The sequence below is a fragment of the Miscanthus floridulus genome, chromosome 15, assembly GCF_019320115.1.
Source record: "Miscanthus floridulus cultivar M001 chromosome 15, ASM1932011v1, whole genome shotgun sequence".
NCBI lineage: Eukaryota > Viridiplantae > Streptophyta > Magnoliopsida > Poales > Poaceae > Miscanthus > Miscanthus floridulus.
Window position 1 is genome coordinate 14,391,478 of NC_089594.1, and position 22,759 is coordinate 14,414,236.

The following is a 22,759-nucleotide window of genomic DNA, read 5'->3' on the forward strand; positions in this document are numbered from 1 at the left end:
CCCACACATAAGTGGTTTAGTGAGGGTACTCTTCCTGTTCACAACTCATACGGTATTTTGGGCACCGACTTACTTGGTACTCTATTGAGAATATGAATGGCGGTTTTTAACGCCTCCATCCACAGACTCAAAGGTAAGGTGGAGTAACTTATCATGCTGCGCACCATATCCATCAGGGCACAATTGCATCTTTTAGCTACTCCATTCTGCTGAGGTTCGCCCAGTGTTGAATACTGGGCAACTATGCCATTCTCTTGTAAGAACCTTGCTAAAGGTCCAGGAACTTGGCCATATGGGGTATGCCGACCGTAGTACTCCCCTCCACGGTCGGACCTGACTATCTTAATCTTTAAGTTGTGTTGGTTTTCAACTTCTGCCTTAAATATCTTAAATTTATCCAATGCTTCTGTTCTTTCTTTGATTGGATAAATATAGCCATAACGGGAGTAATCATCTGTGAATGTTATGAACGAGTCATAACCATCCACACTCTTTACAGGAAACGGACCATAGATGTCCGTGTGAATAATCTGTAGAATTCCTGCGCTTCGTTTGGCATCTTTCTTAATTTTTTTTCATACTTTTCTTTAATGCATTCTCTGCATTGTTCTAAATCTAAGAGCTCTAATGGAGGAAGAATATCATTCTTAACTAGTCTTTCTATTCCCCCCTCGAAATATGGCCTAAATGACAGTGCCATAATTTCGACAATGCATCATGAGCTCTCTTTCGTTTTCTGTTTACATCCGCATACGAGGATACATTCACATTGTTGCACGCAACGTTCCCATTATTGCATACAACATTCACATCATCACGTAGTGATAACAAATAAAGCTCATTTTGTAAGATAGCAAGACCAACACATGCATTATTTAATGTTATCTTACATTTGCCATTTCCAAAATGGCAATCATATCCATCATTGTCCAAGCATGAAATACTAATTAAGTTTCTCTGTAACGAGGGAACATAAAGAACATCTCTAAGTATAAGTTTGAAACCATCAGCAAGCTCTAGAGAAAGATCGCCAATGGCTTCAACTTCTGCTTGGACTCCATTTGCTACTTTAACGTGTCTTTCGCTTCTTTTCGTAGTCCTCGTCGAACGGAATCCCTGTAAAGAATTAGCAACATGAACAGTTGCTCCTGAGTCAATCCGCCAAGTAGATTTCGAATACTGTACATACAGGGATTCATTTATGAACGTAATAATGTTCTCACCTTTCTTTGCCATGATCATCTTTAAGTAACCAGGACAATTTTTCTTATAATGTCCCATCTTCTTGCAATAGAGACATTGGTCTTTCTCTACTGTGAACTGGTTCTGCTGAGGCTTATGCAGCATGGGACCCTTTCCCTTTGACTTTGAGGAGAAGTTGGCATTATTATTCTGTTTCTTGTTATCTTTCAGATAATTGATAGTGCCACCATTGGCAACTTTCATTCTCTCCTCTTCTTGCACACACATAGCCATGAGCATCTCCATGTCCCATTTCTCGGGTTGTATGTTGTAGTTGATAACAAAGGTGTCAAACTCTTTTGGCAAGGAAGCAAAAATCAAATGGATAAGGAACTCATCCTTGAGAGCCACATCTATTAGTTTTAGCTTGGATGCCAGATTGCTCATCCTTAGTATGTGCTCTCTTATGCCACCATTACCTGAGTACCTCTCTGTCACTAGCTGCTTTATCAGCTGGGCAGCATATGTCTTTGAAGAGCCAGTGAACTGACTCTTTATTCTTTCGAGATACTCGGTGACAGTGTCACACTCCGGGATTGAGCCCATAATTGCAGGCTCAATCGTGTTCTTTATCACAGCCAAACACTTCTTGTTGGTAGTGACCCATTTCCTATGCTCAAGGTCATAGGACATCTTTAGGGATGCAAAATCCCTCTCTCTAGTTGCCCAAGCGGCATCAGCCTCGTTTGTCTCCCTCACCGGCGCCACAGGCTCTGTGGGACACGGTGTGGTGACTACCCAGTCCATCTTAGCCAAGATGAAGGTCAGGTCGATCTTTTTCTTCCACTCAATGTAGTTATCACCTTTGAGAATGGGGATTTTTTTTATACAACTCATCAAGTTGTATCCGACTGAAAACACAATTCAAATAGTGTGAGAACATAAATAATAACAATAACAATTGCATGCCTTAGTTTCAACATTGGTCAAAATTAAAATATACAATTGTTCTCTACACTAATTCTACATCACCGTTGGGCAGAAATAGAATTAATGCATGACAAAACATCATAATATGCCATTAATCAACGTTGGTCAGAATAATAACAATATTATAATCAATTAAAACATATCTATTTTTCAAAATTAAATTCTCCCGTTGGTTTGAATTTAATAATGAAAATAACATCTTTAAATACGCAGCGGAAAAATGAACTCATTATCTTGAATTTTACCCACAGGGAAAAAATACGTTTTCTATTTTCTTTTGAGCCAATTTCTATTTTTCAATTTTTCTGGAAAAAGAAAAAACAAAATCGGCTCGCGGGCTCATTGTGACTTTCTTGGCCCAAAAACCGGCAAAAGCCGGCTCGGCCCACCTCTCCGCGCGCGCCCAGGCCGCACGCAGGCCGCAACCTGGGTCTGGGCCGGCAAAGTCGCGCTGCCGCGCACGCCCGCCTGGGCTGCGAAACGGCCCGATCAATCTCGGCCGTCCGCGCCCGTCGCAGGATCAAAACCGGCCATCACCGCAGGGCCCTTGAACCCTAGCGCCATTCGGCCTTCACCTCTCTCTTTCTTCGCCGCTCTCTCTTTTCTCCTCACCACAGCGAGGCGAGCGGCGATCGAGCGGACACAGCGAGCGAGCGGGCAGCCATGGCGCCGTCGCCGGCCCCCTCGCCGGTGTGCGCGCTCCCCAGCGGGTGAGCGCGCCGCCATCGAGCGGCCTGGCCGCGGCGCCCCTTTGGCCGAGCCCAGCGAGCAGCGCCCCGGCTCGGCATTCTTTTCCCCGCGCGCCGACGAGGCAGTATCGCTGAGCAGCGGCGAGGTAGGCCACCCTTTCCCCTTCTTCCCCTTCGGATTTGGTTCTCTTTTGATGCTCGGATTGAACCGATTTGGGACGGGGATCGAAGTTAGGGTTAGGGTTTTACTGTTTGTTTTTCCCGAATTGATTGCGGGTTTTAGAGTTCGGTTTAGACGTGAAACCGAGCCCTCCTTCTTCTTTCTTTAACCCAGTTAGGGTTAGGGTTCATCTGAACCCTCTTTCCTTAACCCATTTAGGGTTAGAGTTCAACCGAACCCTCTGTTCTTGTTAGACCCGCACTGGATCTAACCTTCTTCCTTTTCTAATCCGTCTACCCGTTCTAGATCTAAAAACCCTAGGAAAAATATGGCTCTGGTACCAATGTTATAACTGTTGAATCGCTAGGACCATAGATCTAACCGGGGTGCTTGATGAAACAAAGACCTATAACACATTCTAGTGCAACGATAGAGAGACAGAGAGAGGTAGATGAGGTCTGACGAACCTGATACCGCGGAGGGGGTAGATCCAGAGGCCTCCATCGGGTTCGTTGGTGAAGTCTGCGCACGGGCAGCGACGATCGGGGAAGACATGTCGGAGATGCGGTGCCGGCGGTGAAGATCGATGACGGCGCAGTGCTGTGGTGGAGGTACTTCCCGTAACTGGTTGCGCCCCTCACTTAGATCGGGTTTAGGGTTTGTCGGTGGGGAGCTCGGCTCAGGCGAACCTCGTGACTTGAGCCGCCGGCCCCCACCTCTATTTATTGCGCAGTGTGAAAGGGGCCCTCCAGCCATAGTGGGCTGGGCGCCCCCGATAAGGGCGCTGATCAAAGGCTCAACTAGGCCGTTGGGCCCAGTTTGGGATTGAGATCAATCTAACAGAACCGCCTTGAAGATGGCAGTATTAATAACTTACTTATTATTTAATATTAATAGCAAGCTTGCAAGCAAGTCCTAAACTCACTAAGTTACATTAGAATATTACAATGGGGCTCCTCACAGCTTGCTTCCCAAACAGCCATGTGAAGCTTCCCTCTGCATGCTTAATTTCATTGGCATCCCAACTTAAACTCACAACAAATGTTTTCACCTCTTTCGCCTTGGTAAATTCTAGCTTATTTGGTGAAATCGATGCTGTTACTCCCTTCGGCATAGCAATGTCCACAGTGTAGGTCGAACTTGCCTCGCCGACATTGGTGACCGTCCTATTCACCACAAGTTTGCCAAGTTTCGCATTCACCGCAATCGAAGGATAGTTCAGCTCAGCTTCGGTGATTTTTCTTCCTTTCCTGCAGGCATCCTTCTGATGTGTGACTGTCTCAACTTCAGAATCTGTGTAGCCAAGCCCGCATAGGTACAGAACATATTGCTCCTCGTCGGTGTCATAGATTAGACCTGGATTGATAGCGCGAGAAGGGTTAACATGCCCAGCGCCTATGCTGAAATGACCAGCTGGACTGAATTTTTCATCTAGGATCGGCTTCTTGTTACCATCTACTGTGTAGGCTGTTGTCATGATTGCTGATTTGATTGCTGCAGGTGACCAATCTGGATGAACACTCTTGATAATAGCTGCGATTCCACTGAGGTGAGGTGCAGACATTGATGTTCCAGAAATGGAATTGAACTTCATAGAGTTTGCACTTGTTCTTGGTGGTCCAACTTTGAATGGCCAAGCTGCAATGACATTCACTCCTGGTCCAATGATGTCAGGCTTAAGAACACCAGGGCTTGCTGTGCTTGGACCACGAGAAGAGAAGAAAGCAACTACAGGAGCTGGAGTCGTTCCCAATGATGTTCCCTCGTAGACAATTGAGGCTGTTGGCTTGCTGCTAGAGTTCTTAGCATACTCTCTAATGACAGCAGCATCTATGGGATTCACATAAGATGCTGGGAGGACATGTGGTTCAGCAAAAGTATTGTGCCCACTCACTTGTTTTCCAAATACTATCATCCCAGCACCGCCGGCTTCCTGGACAGTTTTTCCAATTCGGATGCCAGAGCTACCAGAACCATCAAGATCACAAGCAACAACCTTCCCTTTAACATTCCCAGAATCTAGCGTATACGCTAGTGGGAAAGAAACAAGGTTAGAGGGTTGGTAGGCTGACTCACCAACGAATGAGCGGCCATCACCTAGCTTGACAATAGCTTTCATCTGTCGGTCCATTGTACTCGCACCAACCGTTAGGACCCAAGGCTCCTCGTTGCTTAGGGTGCCAGATGATGGACCTGAATTTCCAGCAGAACAACTGACAAATATCCCTTTCCGCATGGCAGAAAATGTGCCAGTTGCCATTAGTTGTCGATGGAATGGTCGTGACCGACCACCAAGTGATATAGACAATATGTCAACACCATCAGAAATTGCTGCATCTAGTCCAGCCACTATATCTGAGTTCCAACATCCGAATTCGCTGCACACTCGATACATAGCAAGGTGTGCATGTGGGGCCATGCCAGCCGCGGTACCATTTCCATTGCCAAGCACACTTGCACCTTCTACGAATTGTCCGGCAGCTGTGCTTGCAGTGTGTGTACCATGGCCAGCATTATCCACGGGAGGCACATGACCTCTAGAAAATGATCGGCCGCCAATCAACTTTTTGTTGCATTTGGCATCTCCAAAGTCACAAGACCCGCGCCACTTTGCTGGAGGTGGCTTCATTCCATCATCATGAAACGAGGGGTGTGACATGTCTATCCCTGTATCTAGTAAGCCTATGATGCTTCCCTCACCCATTCCTATGCTATTCCAAGCTCCTCCATTGGACCTTAGCCCTAGGAAGTCAGGTGTATGGGTTGTCAAGAGTGGTATAAGGTAATCCTCGTATACATTAAGGACCCCATCTCTTTTTGTAATGTACTCTACCTCAACTTTCGTGAGGTTCACAGCAAAGCCGAGAATGGCTTCTCTATAGGTATAGATGAATGGTGTATGAGGCCTAGATGCACTCATCGATGATGGTGGGAGGAATGATCTATACCATGTCTCAAGGTTTGAAGAGCTCATATCAGGGGAAAAGTTTGGTGGAGGGCGCACACGCACAATATATGTCCGTCGGATAGAAATTTCAGAATTCGCATGGGTTGGCGTGGTGTATACTAGAAGGCCTACAAGAACAAGCATTGCCAATGGGAGTCTTAGATTAAGATCCATGGTTGGCCAAAAGCTAGAAACTATAGATGTGAGAAATGTGTCCATAGATCGTTGCTACTGACCTATTTATAGAAAATTTAAAGCATCAATATGTGTTCCACTTAATGATTTCGATTATTTTAGTATCTATGAGTTTGTTCTTAACAATAATGGTTGCAGATATTTTCTATTAAGAATGATGGTTATGGATATAGTTGGAACTTATTTTTATTCCATAGCTTCTAACATAATCTGGCCATTTATTGCAAGAGATATATATTTTTCTAATATATGGATACTTTTGATGTATTATAGTGTTTCGAACTAGAGAAAATATTTTTGGATATCCTTTTACTAATACAATGGCTACTAGAAAGATTTATTTTCTTTTGTTTCTGCTTAAAAGTATGCTCATATTTATTACTACAGGAAGACTTTTATTAGATTTGACATTACTGATAGCATTTATAACTATATATGCATTTCAGCATTACCTACTTCATATCCTTGGAAGTTGTAATAATATTTATCACAGGAGATAGTTTCATTAATAATGTTATGACCATGGATTCATATGGCAATGGTTCTAGAACTTTAATTGATGCTAAAATAGATTTATCACTTAACACAAAGTATGCATTGGTGCATTGGATTGCTATGCAATTAATTTGAATATTTATCAGAAAAGATATACATAGGTGAATTCTTCTGCATCCTTTTATCATTCAAGCTATTTTTACTGAACGCCTTTGAAATTACACTACTAGAGAACAGACTTTAGAACGATGTCCCAATTTAGCATTAGCCTCGGCATTTTTTGCCCCCGGGACTAGAAGGCCTTTAGTCCCGGTTGGTGTCTCCAACCGAGACTAAAGGTCCCTGCCCAACGGTTAAACCGGGACTAAAATCCTCCAACCTTTAGTCCCGGTTGGTAATACCAACCCAGACTAAAGGTAGACCCTTTAATCCTGGTTTGTAACACCAACCCGGACTAAAGGACCCTTTAGTCCCGATTGGTGCCAACCGGGACTAAAGATCCCCGGATGAGTTAGTTCAAAACGAAAGCATCACATCCATTGTTAGATGTGTTGTGTAGGTGGGGTGGTAAGCTACGCGCGAGGCAGTGCATGAGGTCTTGGGTTCGAATCTCATAGGGCGCAGCGGTGGGAGGCATTATTTTTTTTAAAGCTGGGAGGATTTTTAGTCCCGGTTGTGGCAAACCAGGACTAAAGAACAACACATTTAGCCCCAGATTGCTAGTCCCGGCTGGGAAACCGGGAGTAGAGCTAGTTCCCAACCAGGACTAGATCTCATTTCTGTAGTAGTGTTAACATGGCAATTAAAACATAACTATATGAAAATGAACGCATAGTTATTAAACACAACAAAATATGTATTATCATCATGAGTCTTGTTGGACTTTTTTTTTGTAATGTAGAGTTTTTAAAGCATCAATATGTGTTCCACTTAATAATTTCAATTATTTTAGTATCTTTGAGTTTTTTCTTAACAATAATGGTTGCAGATATTTTCTATTAATAATGATGGTTATGGATATAGTTGGAACTTATTTTTATTCCATAGCTTCTAACAAAATTTGGGCATTTGTTACTAGAGATATATATCTTTCTAATATATGGATACTCTTGATGTATTATAATGTTTCGTATTAGAGAAATATATTTTTGGATATCCTTTTACTAATACGATGACTACTAGAAAGATTTGTTTTGTTTTGTTTTGTTCCTGCTTAAAAGTAGTAATGCTCACATTTATTACTATAGGAAGACTTTTAGTAGATTCGACATTAATGTTAGCATTTATAACTATATATGCATTTCAACATTGCCTATTCCATAACCTTCTTGAAAGTTGTAATATCTATCACAGGAGATAGTTTCATTAATAATGTTATGACCATGGATTCATATGCTAAAATAGATTTATCACTTAACACAAAGTATGCATTGGTGCATTGGATTACTATGCAATTAATTTGAATATTTATCAAAAAAAGATATACATAGGTGGATTCTTTTGCATCCTTTTATCATTCAAGCTATTTTTATTGAATGCCTTTGAAATTAACATGGCAATTAAAATGATAACTATATGAAAATGAACACATAGTTATTAAACACAACAAAATATGTATTATCATCATGTGTCTTGTTGGACTTTTTTTTGTAATGTAAAGTTCTTAAGTAATAGTGTACTATGACTATTTTTTCTTTTATTTGTTCTTATAACTAACTAGTACTTACAAATGTAGGTCGACTTTGCTTTTTAATAGATTCAACATCACTATTGGTATTTATAACTACATAAAATTTAGGTCCTGGTACTAAAATCCCTTGAAAGCTGTATGTATTTAGGAAAAGAAATATTTTCTTGATGCTATGTTACTGGTTACTTTATGGAAACTAATATATGACCTGTCAGGGGTACATAACCGGGGTACCCCATGATGCGCTTAGAAAGTCCCTCGAGGGCAACCCAGCTGGCCACGGTCCAGCAAACCGCGGCCCGCCTCGACCAGTCTTCCCCTACGATGTACGAGGCCTGCCTCGACCGCTCTCGTCTCCCGACCATGCACCGTGTAGCCTCCTCAACCACCTCTAGCTCTGACCGACTCAGGAAGGACGGGAGGTGGGTAAGTCATTAAATGCACCTGCCCGGACGGGAAGCGCACGCGCACTTACACTCCTCCAGGTATAAAGAAGGACGACCACCCCTCAGACCGCCAGGTACTGGGGCAAAGCGTCACCCCTCGAGCCATGCCCATATGATAGATAAAACAACACCAGACCTCAGCTACATCACCACGCGTGGCTCAGCACCGTCCAAATACTGCCTAACTCGATAGACAGGCGTACGATCATACCCACTATAGGTATGAGACTCATGACTGGGAGACATCTCTCACCAAACCAGCCGGATCCTATGCCCCCCGACCCGACCACGAGAGGTCGGAGCAACGCGGCCACGACCAAGGGAGCAGGCAACCCGGAAGGGATAGCCACTCACCCCGTATGATGACACCACGACGCCGCCCCGGAATAACAGGCGCCAGGACAAAGACCATGACGCCGCTCACGCTACATAGGGTAGCAGGTGAAAAACCACCATTCGCACAGTGCCACCAAGACTGGCATAGTGATGCCACGATACGCCATGCCTTGGCGTGAGGAGCAAGAACCCAGCAACCATACTCGAACGTATCAACAGAAGCCAGGACAAGACAGGAAGGGACCACTGACCGAGCTCACCAACTTCTCCCTTCCCTCGGGGTCTTGACCACTTAGGTCAGGAGAACCCTTCACTCCTTACTTGTTTCTCGGTCCCCAAGACTATATAAGAGGAGCAGACCTTCCTTCAGAACGATGGAATTCCCCTACCTCGAACCTTCTATCTATAGAACCCTAGCTTGCATACCCCCCATTGTAAGCTTTTTGGAGCACTTGAACCGAGGAACACAAACTCGCATATCTCCACACTGGACGTAGGGCTTCGTCCCGAACCAGTATAATTCCTTTTATCTTGAGTGCCAACATCAATTCCCTTGAGCAACACTGCGCTAAATTTATTGGTTGGTCCACAAAACATTTGGCGTCTTATTCTCAAGTTACAATTGATGTTCTTATTTATCACAAATATAGAGTTTGTTGTTTTGGTTTGCATTAGATCATTGTGACATTACTTTGAACTGGTGGACATGCACATTGGGCACATAGACATCATTGAATTGGAGGAAGAAGATTTTTTAGATTGTAAATTTCTATAGCTCATGGATTTACTTCATTGATGCAGGACACATCATACATGATGGAAGCATCTAGGCCCATATTTTTATATCTTATCTAGGCCCCTATTTTGGTTTTGGATATTAATGATGACACGATCATTGTGACTAAAATGTGTTTTTATAGCGATATTACTTAGTGAGGTCACAATGATGATTGATTGATGGGCAATCATGGTTTTCATGCCTCCAATGATGGATTGTGTTTCCGTTTTCAAAAGATTAGCACAAGGCTAAGGGTAGACTAGTTCTAAGTGTCAATTGGAGTTGATAGATGTTGGGGTGTGTTTCCTTGGTCGGATGGATGGGAATGGGATGGAGCAGTTCAGTCCTTAGTGTAGTTTGGTTGAAGAGTGGGAGGATGGAGTGGTTCCCTAAGAGGAATATCCCTTGAGATTCTAGGACGAGCTCGCTCTAGAAAAATGACCGAATGCGCTCATCCTAGTTGAACAGCGTTCACGTCATCTTACTCTTGGGAATATATGGCTTGGCATGAGCGGGGCCTAGGGCGAGATGCATCACGGATTAGGGGCCGACGAGCATGCGGCTTGGGCAAGTGGCGGCAAAGGCGCACAACCTGGGGTGAGCGGAGCTACGAACGGGCTCGAGGTAGGGGCACTGGCTAGGCGGCTAGAAGCAGGCGCTAGCTAGGTAGAGGCGTAGACATGAGCAAGGCTGGCAGTGTAGACATGAGTAGGGCCAACGGCGGTGGTGTTCGACCGAGATGCTAGAAGGCCACAAGCAGCAAGAGAAACTACTAGAAATACCCACTTCTATGACAAATAGATTTCGTCACTGAAGGAGCCAAATTCATCATAATTTTAGTTTTATGATGAATTTATGATGAAAAACGGTTCATGGGGGGTACGACCCCGGATACCCATGGCACACTACATGGGCTGCGTTGTCAGGGGCGGTCCAGCCCACAAGACGAAGACTTACGGTGCATGGTGCTGCTCGGCGTGTACCACAAGACATCAAGGGCGATATCTTGAAGATGTTATGAGATCTGTTAAGATATGCTCAATCCCATGATTCTTGTAATCTGTTATTACTTACCGGTTATCTCCTAGATCTAATCGACTTATAACCCTACCTCCCGGCTATATAAGGCATGTCGGGGACCCCCTCAAAACACACTCAATATCATACGATAGCCAATACAAACCAACAGACCACATGAGTAGGGTATTACGTTGTGCAGATGGCCCGAACCTGTCTAACTCCTATATCTCTGTTGCCTTCTTGTTCTTGATTACGCGTACCTCTGCCGATCAATCTACCTTCATGGGATACCCCTCAGAGGACTGCCGACGATATTCTATCGACAGTTGGTGCGCCAAGTAGGGGTGTGCATGCTATTTCCATGATGAACAAGATGGTACACTTTTCAGGCTCTTCATCCTCTCCAAAGCCTAGCCAGATCTTTATGGTTAGATCGATCTCCTAGGTCATCAATGCTGACGAAGATGGAGAGATCATCAAGCCGGTGCAGATCAATTCTGCGCCAACCACACCAACATCTGCAATGATAGATCCGATCTCAGAACTGCCTCTGAGGTCATCTTTACCAACAACTCACCGCCTGCTGCCCCGCTACTCGAGGAAGCAGGTTGGCAACGATGAACTGATCTCATCCATCGATCAGGTCGGTTTAAAACTCACCGATTGCCTTTCCCTCATGGAATCGGCTCTGACCACTCTGGTTCAGCATCGACCACCTTCTGGTTTTGATCTATCAGAAGTCAAATGGGAGACCCCAGGGGATATGGCCACCATCCATTAGGATGCCCTAAGGGACAAATTCACCGACCAGATTGGAGACATCTACCCTCTCGCCAACCCGATCGCCGACCAGCTCTCGCCGACTGTCAATATGCTGCAAATCAGCCAACTTTCTGAAGAATCCCTCCACACCATCCTAGAGGAAAATCCAGACTCTGAGTCCTAGGGCTCTACGGAGATTGTCGCCGAAACCACCGCTGTCCAACCTCCTTTTCCACCCTTCCGTGGAGGTGGGATTTTTAATGTCAGCATCGACAACCCTCCGCGGGATGGAGAAACCGATGAGGACCGCGTAGCTCACGTCAACAGAAATGCCAACCGTGCGTAGCGCCGAGCGAATGAGGCCACCATTGTGCTAGCCAAGGCTGCTCGCAACGGAGAACAACTCGACTCACAAGGGAGGCCACACCCACTCTGCCACAACCTCGATGACGTATTCGTCTATGTTGACGGCCATAATGTCTACAAGACCCCAACCGCCAACTTGTCCGTGGCCGCTAACGAGCTCGCTCGGCTCAAACAAATGCCAGAGGTCGCCAAGGTTGTCGCAATGCCTAAAGTTGTGCACTACCAGGTCAATGAGATCCGCCAGGATCAGGGACCCTCCTACTCGATAAGCTTGAATCATTGATCCACCACGCCAAGATCCAATCGCCGCCCCAGCAGAAGCCATTTCGCCAACCAACATCGTGATGATAGACAACCCCTCTAGGAGAGAGCTAGGGGGAACCATATCAACAACCCTCGCCAACATGACCAAGAAGTCAATCAAGATGTCCGAGAACACATCAACAACCTCTGGGATGCACGACGTCACATCAATGGGTGCCGTTTCTCTCGGCATGAAGAGGAAGTAGTCAGCGTCAAGAATACGAGCAAGAATTCAGTAATCCGGATGCAGCCCTCCAGCCACTTAACGCCGGTAATTCAGTAATCCCCACTGATGAAATTAGAAAGACCTCTCCTATGTCTTGCATGAATGACACATAGTAGTTTGCACTTGAACACATGTGGTTAAGTTCTGAGAACAAGGTATGTGTGTGTGAACTCATTTATTTCTTGTCTAGTCTTTACGTCGGTGCAGAAAGTGACCAACAAGTAAATATTTGTAGTTTTGTCGTACGTTGTGATCGGAGGTGGCCAAGCACTCAATGACATAGGGTTTATACTAGTTCAGGCAACGTGCCCTACGTACAGTTTGAGTCGGTCGGTGACTTTATTCCTGAGCCCAGGTGCTCGAAGTTTGCAGTGGGGTTACAAATGAGAAGGAGAAAGATGGGGGTACAAGAGGCCCGGTCGGACTTTGGTCAGAGGAGCCAAGAGTGACGGGAGCCTCGCTATGTGCTAAGTGTTTGAGCATGTGCTCGTGGTATGAACCTGGATGTTCTGTTGTTGTGGACTAGTGAACTGATGAGTCGAATGAATCTACCTGTTGGGAGAGAGCGCATCCCCTTTCATAGATGAATGGGATGGCCTTACAAGTGAGAGGGAGAGAGTACGTATGCTACTAAGCCTTGTTGCCCATGCTGGTGGGTACAGGATGATGGTAGGCGCCCACAATACTGTTGAATGTTAGATACACGTGGGAGGTTGTGTTGTCTTCTTTGGGTATGGCAGACATCGGCGCCTGCCACACTGTTGATACCTAGAGGCATGCAAGGGGTTTTACTATGTTCGCCTGGTACGGTAAATGCCGGCACCCACAACACTATCGATGCCCAAAGGCATGTGGGGGGAGCCTTACCGTATGAAAGTTAATGGCGCCCATAATACTGTAGAGGAAAATGTCGATGCCTACAACACTATTTGTGTTCTGTCATGCTAGGGAGGTTGTAGAGTACTGTTTCTGTAGGTGTATAGGGTACGGTCCTAGTATTGCAGTTTGACTTGTGTGCCATGCCTTACTTTCTCCGTCTGTTCCCTGGTCCTTACCAAGCGGGCGTCCCCGGTCGGCTGGTCCTAGTTGGCTCTGATTGCGCTAGTCAGAGAAGAGCAGTGAGCAGGGGTTTAGCGCATCCCCGATCGAAGAGGTGGGTCGGAGTCGGGAGCGGTGTTTGGCTAGGCCTTCCAATCGAAGAGGCCGTCTGAAGGTGGGCTGGAGTCAGAAGCGGGTGCCATTCCTCCTCGGCTAGGCCTTCCAGTCGGAGATTGGATCGCTCCTCTGGCCTATCGTTTAGGTACTTGGGCCAGCCCATGAGTTGTCCGTTGTCTGCTTGGGCCGAGCCTTTGTTGGGAAGCTGGTCCTCGAGGGACCTCAGGTTTATGAACCTAACAGGAGCCCCCGAGCGATTTGGGTAGAATCATCTGGCGATTTTTGTCTTGACAGTGGGTGCGCGCAAGCACACCCGCGGGTGTAGCCCCTGGGTGTTTCGGGCAGAATCATCTGGGGGGTTTTTGGTGTTTGCCAGTGGGGGAAGTTTTTGTTTCGTCAGCGGGTGCGCGCGAGCGCACCTGCGGGTGTTGCCCCCGAGCCCTCGGGCGATTCGGGTAGAATCGTCTATGGGTTTTTTGTCTTGACGACGTGTGTGTGTGTTTTTAATTGAGACGGAGTCATCAACCAAGGCATCAGTGCGCGTCGTGGGATCAGGCGAGTTGGAGTCATGGATCCTGGCGTCGGTGCGCGCTGTGGGATCGGACGAGTTGGAGTCGTGGATCCTAGCGTCGGTGCGCGCCATGGGATCGAGGAGTTAGTTTAGGGATCATGCGAGTCAGAGCTCGTGGATCCTGATGGGGCGAGTTCAGGGTCACAGACCCAGGTGTTTGGGTGTCTTGAGCCCCCGAGCCCCGTTGGGCTTTGGTAGGGGTCGGTTTGAGTTGTGTGCGTAATCCCGTCCTTGGTTTCTCACAACTGGAGAGGCTGAGCTTTGTCGCTTGCCTTGATCACTCGGGCTTGAGTGACGCGCTCGATGAGCCCGCTAACGGGTATGATTGAGTGGAATCTAGGTCCATCATTCATGACGGGGTCGGCATAGCCCTCTTGTGACATTCCACTGCTCCTTTACCTGCAACCCGGCAGATGCCTAGGTTGTTTCAGAGACCGACCCGGGTGGCCTGCTGGCCTCTCCTTGATGGAGATTCTATGGGCTTGGTGAGAGGTTTGGGATCAAATGAGAAGGTTGAGATGACCATGTTTGCTTTGGGGCAGACTGGGTGAGGGCCGCATGGGTCTCATCTGCATTTTCTCCCCTAGCTCTATTTGACGTGGGGCGGCCTCGAGCCCTTTGTGGGCTGGCCTTTGAACCCCAGACGGTCATTGCTCATGTTGAATGAGGCAACTGCCGCTTCGTGACGCAACGTGGAGCGTTGTGATGCATTTCACCGCATGTGCGATGCTTTAGTTCCTGAGCCCCCGGGCGATTCAGGGCCTGAATCGTCCGGGGGGCACGTGCATATGGAATGAATGCGTGTATGAATGTATGAATGATTATGTAAAGAAATAGCTGGGGTCGGTAGTGTTACCTTGATGACTCGAGTGACGGGGTTTGAAGAGCTCAAATTAGAAATGTCCGACCGGGTCCCCTGCTCGTCATTCATGACGGAGTCGGCATGGCCTACATGGGGTGTCCCTTTGCTCCTTACCTGTCTCTCAGTGTGTTTTTCTGAGCCGTTCGATCGACTTAGGAAGCCCGATGGTCTCTCCTGGCGGAGATCCCATTGTTTGGGTTTTCCAAGTCCCGCCTAGGGAGGCAGAGAGCCGCCTGTGCGTGGTGATGCTTTGGTTTTTATGCCCCACGTGCGGTAGTGGTGGGTCATACCCAGGCCATGTCCTGTCTGACTAGGCATCATTCCATCGGTCAGTGTGCGACCCATCGGTTAGGGTGCGTCCCATCGTTTCCCATCCGCAATGAATGGGGGAAGAGAGAGAGTTTTTTGCTCTGATCCTTTGCCTGTCTTCAGCTATCGCATTTCCTCTTTAAATAGGGGGCGAGAGAGGGCTTTTCATCGCAGTCCTTTGCCTGTTCTCCAACTATTGCCTCTCCTCCTTCTTCCTCCTCATCGAGAGTGCCTGTATATCGCGGCGGTTCCTTAGTGAGAGAGAGGGTAAGCGAGGGGGGGACTTATAGATCCTTTCATGAATCCGGAGGATGATGTCGAGTTGGAGGCTGCCTAAGGCGATGCTGGCCATCTTTGTCGGAGAAGGGGTGGCTTCCGCTGAAGGAGATGGTGCGCTGGATTCATCTGTGAGGCCTTGTTCGGGATGGATCCGTGTGTGGATTCTTTCCGGTGGATCTTCACTGGGCGAGCCTTGTCGGAGGGGAAGTTGCCTAGGATCATACTGGTGGAGGGTTCCATGCCTGCAGCTGCTCAGGTTGGCCAGTTCATAAAGTTTGATGAGATCTCTTCTAGCCATGCTGGCCATACCTTGGTGGCAGCGTCCCTGCCCAGGAGCTGCCTCGACTGCATGAGAAGGTCAGGAGCCCCATGCTCTTTTGCTGAGCATCTATGGGTGCGATGCCCTTGAGGAACCCATTGCGCTCGCCAAAGTCGAGGGAGCGGAACTAGGCGAGTCCCTTGAGATACCCGTTGTGCTCGTAGAAGTCGAGGGAGCAAAACTGGGCGGGGCCCTTGTGGAGGTGGTTATGTCCGACGGCGTGTGCCGTGGCCTCTCCTTTGGCATCAGGCGATGTTGTCGAGCGGCCACAGTAGTATTTGGAGTAGAAGTAGTTAGAAAATGTAATAGTTGAGTTCGTGGGTGAGTCCCCGTGTGAACAGTTTTTTGTATCAATGAACACATCAGTTCTATTTTTGTGATAGAATCACTATCCGTTCCTTATTTTTATCCTAGCATAGCTTTTGTTTTTGTCCTTTCTTTTTTGCACCTGCCCATTAGTTCCGTAGGCTATAGCTTTTAAGAACCTGGGCATGGCCCGCGGGGCTTGGCTGCTTGTAACCGTAGGCGGGGTGCGTTCAGTTAGGAGTAAGAACAAAGTTACGTAGGGTAATCAAAGGAATGGAATGTGCTTCCGTTCGGGGACAAGGTTGTTACCATGTGATAGTAAAAAAGAGAGCTAGTATTTAGTATTGTACCCTCATGGAGCCCCCGAGCGATCCGGGCTGAAAGTGTTTGGGCTAGGGTGCTTTATAGGAGCAAGTGTTGGACTAAAAAGTGGTAAGACCAAATTTAGGGGAAAAAATGACGTAGTTGTTCAATGTTCCAAGTGTTGGTGAGAACATTGCCGTTGTTGTCCTCCAGTCGGTAGGCACCTGGTCGGATCACTTCGGTTACTGTATAGGGTCCTTCCCATGGTGGATAGAGTTTGTGTTTTTCTTTCGTTGACTGGGTCCTCCTGAGTGTGAGATCGCCGACTTCGAGGATCCTCCCCCTGATCGTCCTTTTGTGGAACCTACGAAGAGTTTGCTGGTAGCAAGCGGAGTGGATGACGGTCGTCTCGCGGGCCTTCTCAAGCAGGTCAACTGTGTCTTGTTGAGCCTTCATGGCTCGGTCGTAGTCAAAAGCCTTCACTCTTGGGGCGCCGTGGTCGAGGTCAAAGGGCAGTACTGCTTTAGCTCCGTAGGCTAGGAAGAAGGGTGTGAACCTTGTGGATTAGTTCGGGGTCATTCTTAGGTACCAGAGGATCACTGGGACCTTTGCAACCCATCGCCCGGCGTACTTGTTGAGTCGGTCGAAGATGCATGGCTTAAGTCCTTGGAGGACCATGCCATTAACATGCTCGACCTGACTGTTAGTATGTGGGTGTCCAACCGAGGCCCAGTCGATTTTGATGCTGTATCCATTACTGAAGTCTAGGAACTTTTTCTAGTGAAGTTAGTCCTGTGGTCAGTGATGATACTGTTAGGAACGCCGAACTGGTAGATGATGTCGAGGAAGAATTTGACCGCCTCTTCCGCACTGATGTTGGTGATGGGCTTGGCCTCTATCCACTTAGTGAACTTGTCGACCGCTACGAGTAGGTGAGTGAAGCCGCCCGGGCCCTTTTTGAGGGGTCCTACCATATCGAGGCCCCAGACCACGAATGGCCAGGTGATGGGGATGGTTTGAAGTTCCTATGCCGGCAAATGAGTTTGCCAAGCATAGAATTAGCATCCCTCACACCTGCGGACGACCTCCTCTGCATCTCGTAGTGCGGTGGGCCAGTAAAAACCTTGGCAAAAGGCTTTTCCGACCAGTGACCTCGGGGCTATGTGATGTCCGCAGATCCCGGCATGGACCTCGAAGAGGAGCTGCTTCCCCTGGTTCGTGGGGATGCACTTCATGAGCACCCCCAATGGACTTCGTTTGTAGAGTTCGTCACCGAGCGCGACGAAGGTCTTGGCGCGTCGAGCGATCCATTGGGCTTTAGTCCTTTCGGGTGAAAGAACCTCCTCGAATAGGTAGGCGATTAGCGGTGCTCGCCAGTTGGTTTGATCGAGTGGCAATATGGCCACATCAGCGGGTGATGTCGTCATAGAGGCACTGGGGTCGGAGCCCTCGAGCGCCGGCTTGTCATTGGGGTCAGAGCCCTCGGGTGGTGGCTTGGCGTCGGGGTGTGTCTGGATCAGACCTTCCAGGACGCGGGCGGATGGCTCATGGAGATTGTTGATGAAGACCCCGCTCGGGGATGGATCCCGCCTGGCGACCACTTTTGCGAGAAAATCAGTGACATCGTTGTCCTTTCGGGGGACGTGATGTAGCTCGATTCCCTTGAATTTGTCCTCAAGCTTGCACACCTCTTGGCAGTATGCCGCCATGAGGGGGCTTTTGCAAGAGGACTCCTTCATGTCCTGATCAACGACTAGCTCCGAGTCACCATGAACGTAGAGTCATGTAGCACCAAGTTCGATGGTGATACGTAGTTCGTTGATGAGGGCCTCGTACTCCGCGGCGTTGTTTGAGGCTGAAAAGTGGAGGTGGATGGCATAGCGGAGCCTACTCCCATCTAGGGAGATTAGAACCACTCCAGCCCCCGATCTGGGTGCCATGACGGACCCATTGAGTACATTGTCCAGTACTCGTGGGTGATGTCCATGGTCGGTAGCTGGATCTCCGTCCATTCAACAACAAAATCCATGAGAGATTGAGACTTAATGGTGGTACGGGGGATATACCTGATGTCGTGGCCCATGAGTTTGAGTGCCCACTTGGAGAGCTGTCCCACGGCATCGCGGTTGCGGACAATGTCTTCGAGCGGGTATGAAGTGACGACTGCGACTTCATGGTTGGTGAAGTAGTGTAGGAGCTTCTGGGTCACCATCAGCATGGCGTATAGGAGCTTCTACACCTAGGGGTACCAGACCTTGGGTTTGGTGAGTACCTCCTCGACGAAGTATATGGGCCGCTGGACCTTAAGGTGGTGTCCGGGTTCCTCCCTTTCGATGACCAGGGCGGCGCTTACCATATGGTTGCTGGCCACGACATAGAGGAGGAGGGGTTCTCCTCGTTCGGGAGCGACGAGGATTGGGGCCGATGTTAGGGACACTTTGAGGCTCTCTAGAGCCTGCTGAGCTTCCTCAGTCCAGACGAAGGCGTCCATCTTTTTGAGGAGCTTGTAGAGTGGCATCCCTCGTACTGCTACCAGGCGGAGTTCTGACCAGGGGATGCGCATGGCGTCGAGGGTGTCGACGTAGAGGATGTTGAGGCCGCTGCCTTCGTCCATCAGCACCTTGGTGAGGCGCTTCTTGCGGACAATGGGGTCGATGACAAGTGGGTAACATCCTGGTCTCATGACGTGGGAGGGATGGTCCCTCTGATCGAAGGTGATCGGAGTTTTCGACCAGCTGAGGAAGAAGGGGACAGTCGTCTCTGCGGTGCATGCCTCCCTATAGCGCACCTTGTGTTGGCATTTGGACCAGATGGCATTGGATCCACCGAAGATCATGACGCATTCCTCAGGGTTAGGGAAGCCATCTCCGTCCTTGCCCGCTGCACCTTCTTTCTTGGCTACCGCCTCTTTGTCGTCTCCTTCTTTCGGCCCACCGGCCTGTCATAGGAAATGTTTGAGGAGCTAGCAGTCCTTGTAGAGGTGTTTGATGGGGTAGGCATGGTTGGTGCATGGGCTATCCATGAGCTTGTTGAAGTGGTCAGATAGGCCCTGTTGGGGCTGCTTGCCCGTGCGATCAGCTACGGCGACCAATGCGGTGTTGTCCGATCGGTGCTGATCCTTTTTGTTCTTCTTGCCCCTCTGTGTGGAGGGGCCCTCCTCTTGGTCCAAGCGCTTGGCCTTGCCTTTGTCCCGGCCTCCATTTAAGACCACTCTGACTGCCTCCTCGCTGGAGGCATGGTTAGTGGCGATGTCGAGCAGGTCATGGGTGGTACGGGGCTTTAGGCAGCCAAGCTTATGGATCAGGGACTCGTAGGTCATCCTAGAGAGGAACGCGCTGATGACGTCCGCATCAACGACATCAGGGAGGGAGTTGCATCATAGGGAGAACCTGTGGATGTAATCCCATAGGGACTCGCTGGGCTCCTGCTGGCAGCTCTTGAGGTCCCAGGAGTTTCTAGGGTGGACATACGTCCCCTCGAAATTTCCGACAAAAACCCTCTTGAGGTCCGCCCAGTCGCGGATGCTGTTGTGTGGGAGGAATTCAAGCCATGCCCGAACATGTTTCCCCATGTAGATAGGGAGATACTGAATGATGAAATAGTCATCATCCATCCCTCTGGATCGGTAGGCGAGCCAGAAATCTTCAAGCCAAATACCGGGGTTTGTCTCCCCGGTGTACTTGGTGATGTTGGTGGGCGGTCGGAAGCGCTGTGGGAACGGCACTCTTCGGATACGCCAGTCAAAGGCCCATGGTCCCAGGCCCTTAGGGCTGGGACTCCGGTCATCTGGCCGGTGACCATGCCTAGGGCGCGTTTCACCGCTCCCCTCGATGGTTCAACCGGGACCCGTGTCGCCTGCCCTCATCGCCGCCCGGTGGACGTCATCATCATGTCAGGCCTGATGCCGGTTGCTGATGACGCTGCGAGCGTCTTGGTGCGGACCGAGCCATTCGTGTACCGGCGGTCGGTGTAGAGCAGGCGCTAGGTCAGACTGTGGTGCGATCGCTGCCTCCCGAGCCGCACTTTGCGGCTGTAGCGGCGAGCGGATGGAGCGATCCTTCTGGCGCGTTCCCACTCCCCCGGTGGGGAGAGAGGGCACGTGTAGGAGTCATGATGCGGAGCTTTCCGCCTATTGAACAGCGGTGGCTTCTACCAGCACCCGAAGGTTTTGGTAGACCACCCGCTCCTGGGGGTCAACGGGCTCGGGAACATCGCACAGAAGCATTGCCGCAACAGCGATGTTCTGGTTAGCCTGAGCAAACTATGGGGGATCGTTCCCCTCATTCATGATATCATGTTGGACCTAGCGGGCATGACCCCAGGCACCGCCTGCATGGTCATGCGCATGGGGCACAACGTGTCGCACCGAGCGCGCCGACGCAGGCTGGTTCTACCGCCATTGTTGTAGTTCCTCGTCGTGCTCTTGTGCAAATGCGAGGGCCCCCACACGTGGGTCTAGAGGGGTGTGAGTCTGCACAGACTCCGCAACCACAGGTGGCTGTCCCAGAGCGTCCGCCATAGCACACTCCCGGGACGGACGATGGCTAGCTGCCACATCACCGATGCTGGAGCCGTCGCTCACCCTTGTCATTCGGGAGTTTGTGGAAAGTGATAGGAGCATAGCTCGCCATTCCCATGAATTCGGATGTGAGAGGAGATGGCGCTAGCGTCCTTCAGAGCCCTTGATCACATGCATCCACGAGGGATGCGAGTCCGTAGGGGAACCGATCGTATGGTGTTCGTGGTGCGGTCAATACGGTCCCTCCGGATAATTGGCAGGAGATAGTAAATAGAGAGTAAATAATAGTGTGCATATTACTCACAGCGGGGTTTGAGCAGAGAGTTTGCTCAGAATGAAGCGCAGATGCCTCATCGTTGAAGTTGTCGTGCGTCCCAGAGCCGATGGAGGGCGCCCCTCCGACGGACGCCGGAATGAGTGCCTCCTCGCGGAGGTGTAGTATGCCGAGCCGGTCGGCGATGAAGTCTAGGCTTCTAAAGAGGAAGGCCTAGGATGGCTCGAAGACAGGTGGAACCCACGTCCCAATAGGTGGGAGTGCGAAAAACTCCAGTGAGCCGAAGCGAGTAGTATCGCTTGAGCCCGCCATGGTGAAGGTGGCGGAAATGTGGGCCATCCGATGACCAAAAAGTGTTGAACGTACAACGTCTCCCCACGGACGGTGCCAACTGTCGATGCAGAAAGTGACCAACACATAAATATTTGTAGTTTTGTCGTACGTTGTGATCGGAAGTGGCCTAGCACTCAATGACACGGGGTTTATACTGGTTCAGGCAATGTGCCATACATCCAGTTTGAGTCGATCGGTGACTTTATTCCTAAGCCTAGGTGCTCAAAGTTTGTAGTGGGGTTACAAACGAGAAGGAGAAAGATAGAGGGTACAAGATGTCTAGTCAGACTCTGGTCAGAGGAGCCGAGAGTGACAGGAGCCCCGCTATGCGCTAACTGTTTGAGTGTGTGCTCGTGGTTTGAACCTGGAGGTTCTGTTGTTGTGGACTAGTGAACTGATGAGTCCAATGAATCTACCTGTTGGGAGAGAGCGCACCCCTTTTTATAGATGAAGGGGATGGCCTTACAAGTGAGAAGGAGAGAGTACGTATGCTACTAAGCCTTGTTGCCCACGCCGGCGGGTACAGGATGATGGTAGGCACCCACAATACTGTTGAATGTTAGATACACGTGGGAGGTTGTGTTGTCTTCTTCGGGTATGGTAGACGTCAGCGCCTGCCACACTGTTGATACCTAGAGGCATGCAAGGTATTTTACCATGTTTGCCTGATATGATAAATGCTGACGCCCACAACACCGTCGATGCCCAAAGGCATGTGGGGGAGCCTTACCGTATGGGAGTTAATGGTGCCCATAATACTGTAGGGGAAAATGTCTGCGCCTACAACACGGTTTGGGTTCTATCATGCCAGGGAGGTCGCAGAGTACTGTTTTCTGTAGGTGTATAGGGTACGGTCCCCGGTATTGCGGTTTGACTTGTGCACCCTCCCTTACTTTCTCCGTCCGTTCCCTGGTCCTTACTGAGCAGGCATCCCCGGTCGATTG

At 49.0% G+C, this 22,759-nt stretch overlaps 1 protein-coding gene across 1 annotated transcript; it reads right to left on the minus strand.

Annotated features, from left to right (window-relative positions):
* Positions 1 to 3,955: 3,955 nt before the first annotated feature.
* Positions 3,956 to 6,142, minus strand: LOC136506628 (subtilisin-like protease). The gene has a single exon (XM_066501529.1). The coding sequence runs from the start codon at positions 6,140 to 6,142 to the stop codon at positions 3,956 to 3,958; it is 2,187 nt and encodes a 728-aa protein (XP_066357626.1).
* Between the last annotated feature and the right edge of the window lie 16,617 nt (positions 6,143 to 22,759).

What these genes read in the sequence shown, in the direction of transcription:
- LOC136506628 (XM_066501529.1), bottom strand. Translation starts at nt 6,142, where the DNA reads ATGGATCTTAATCTAAGACTCCCATTGGCAATGCTTGTTCTTGTAGGC.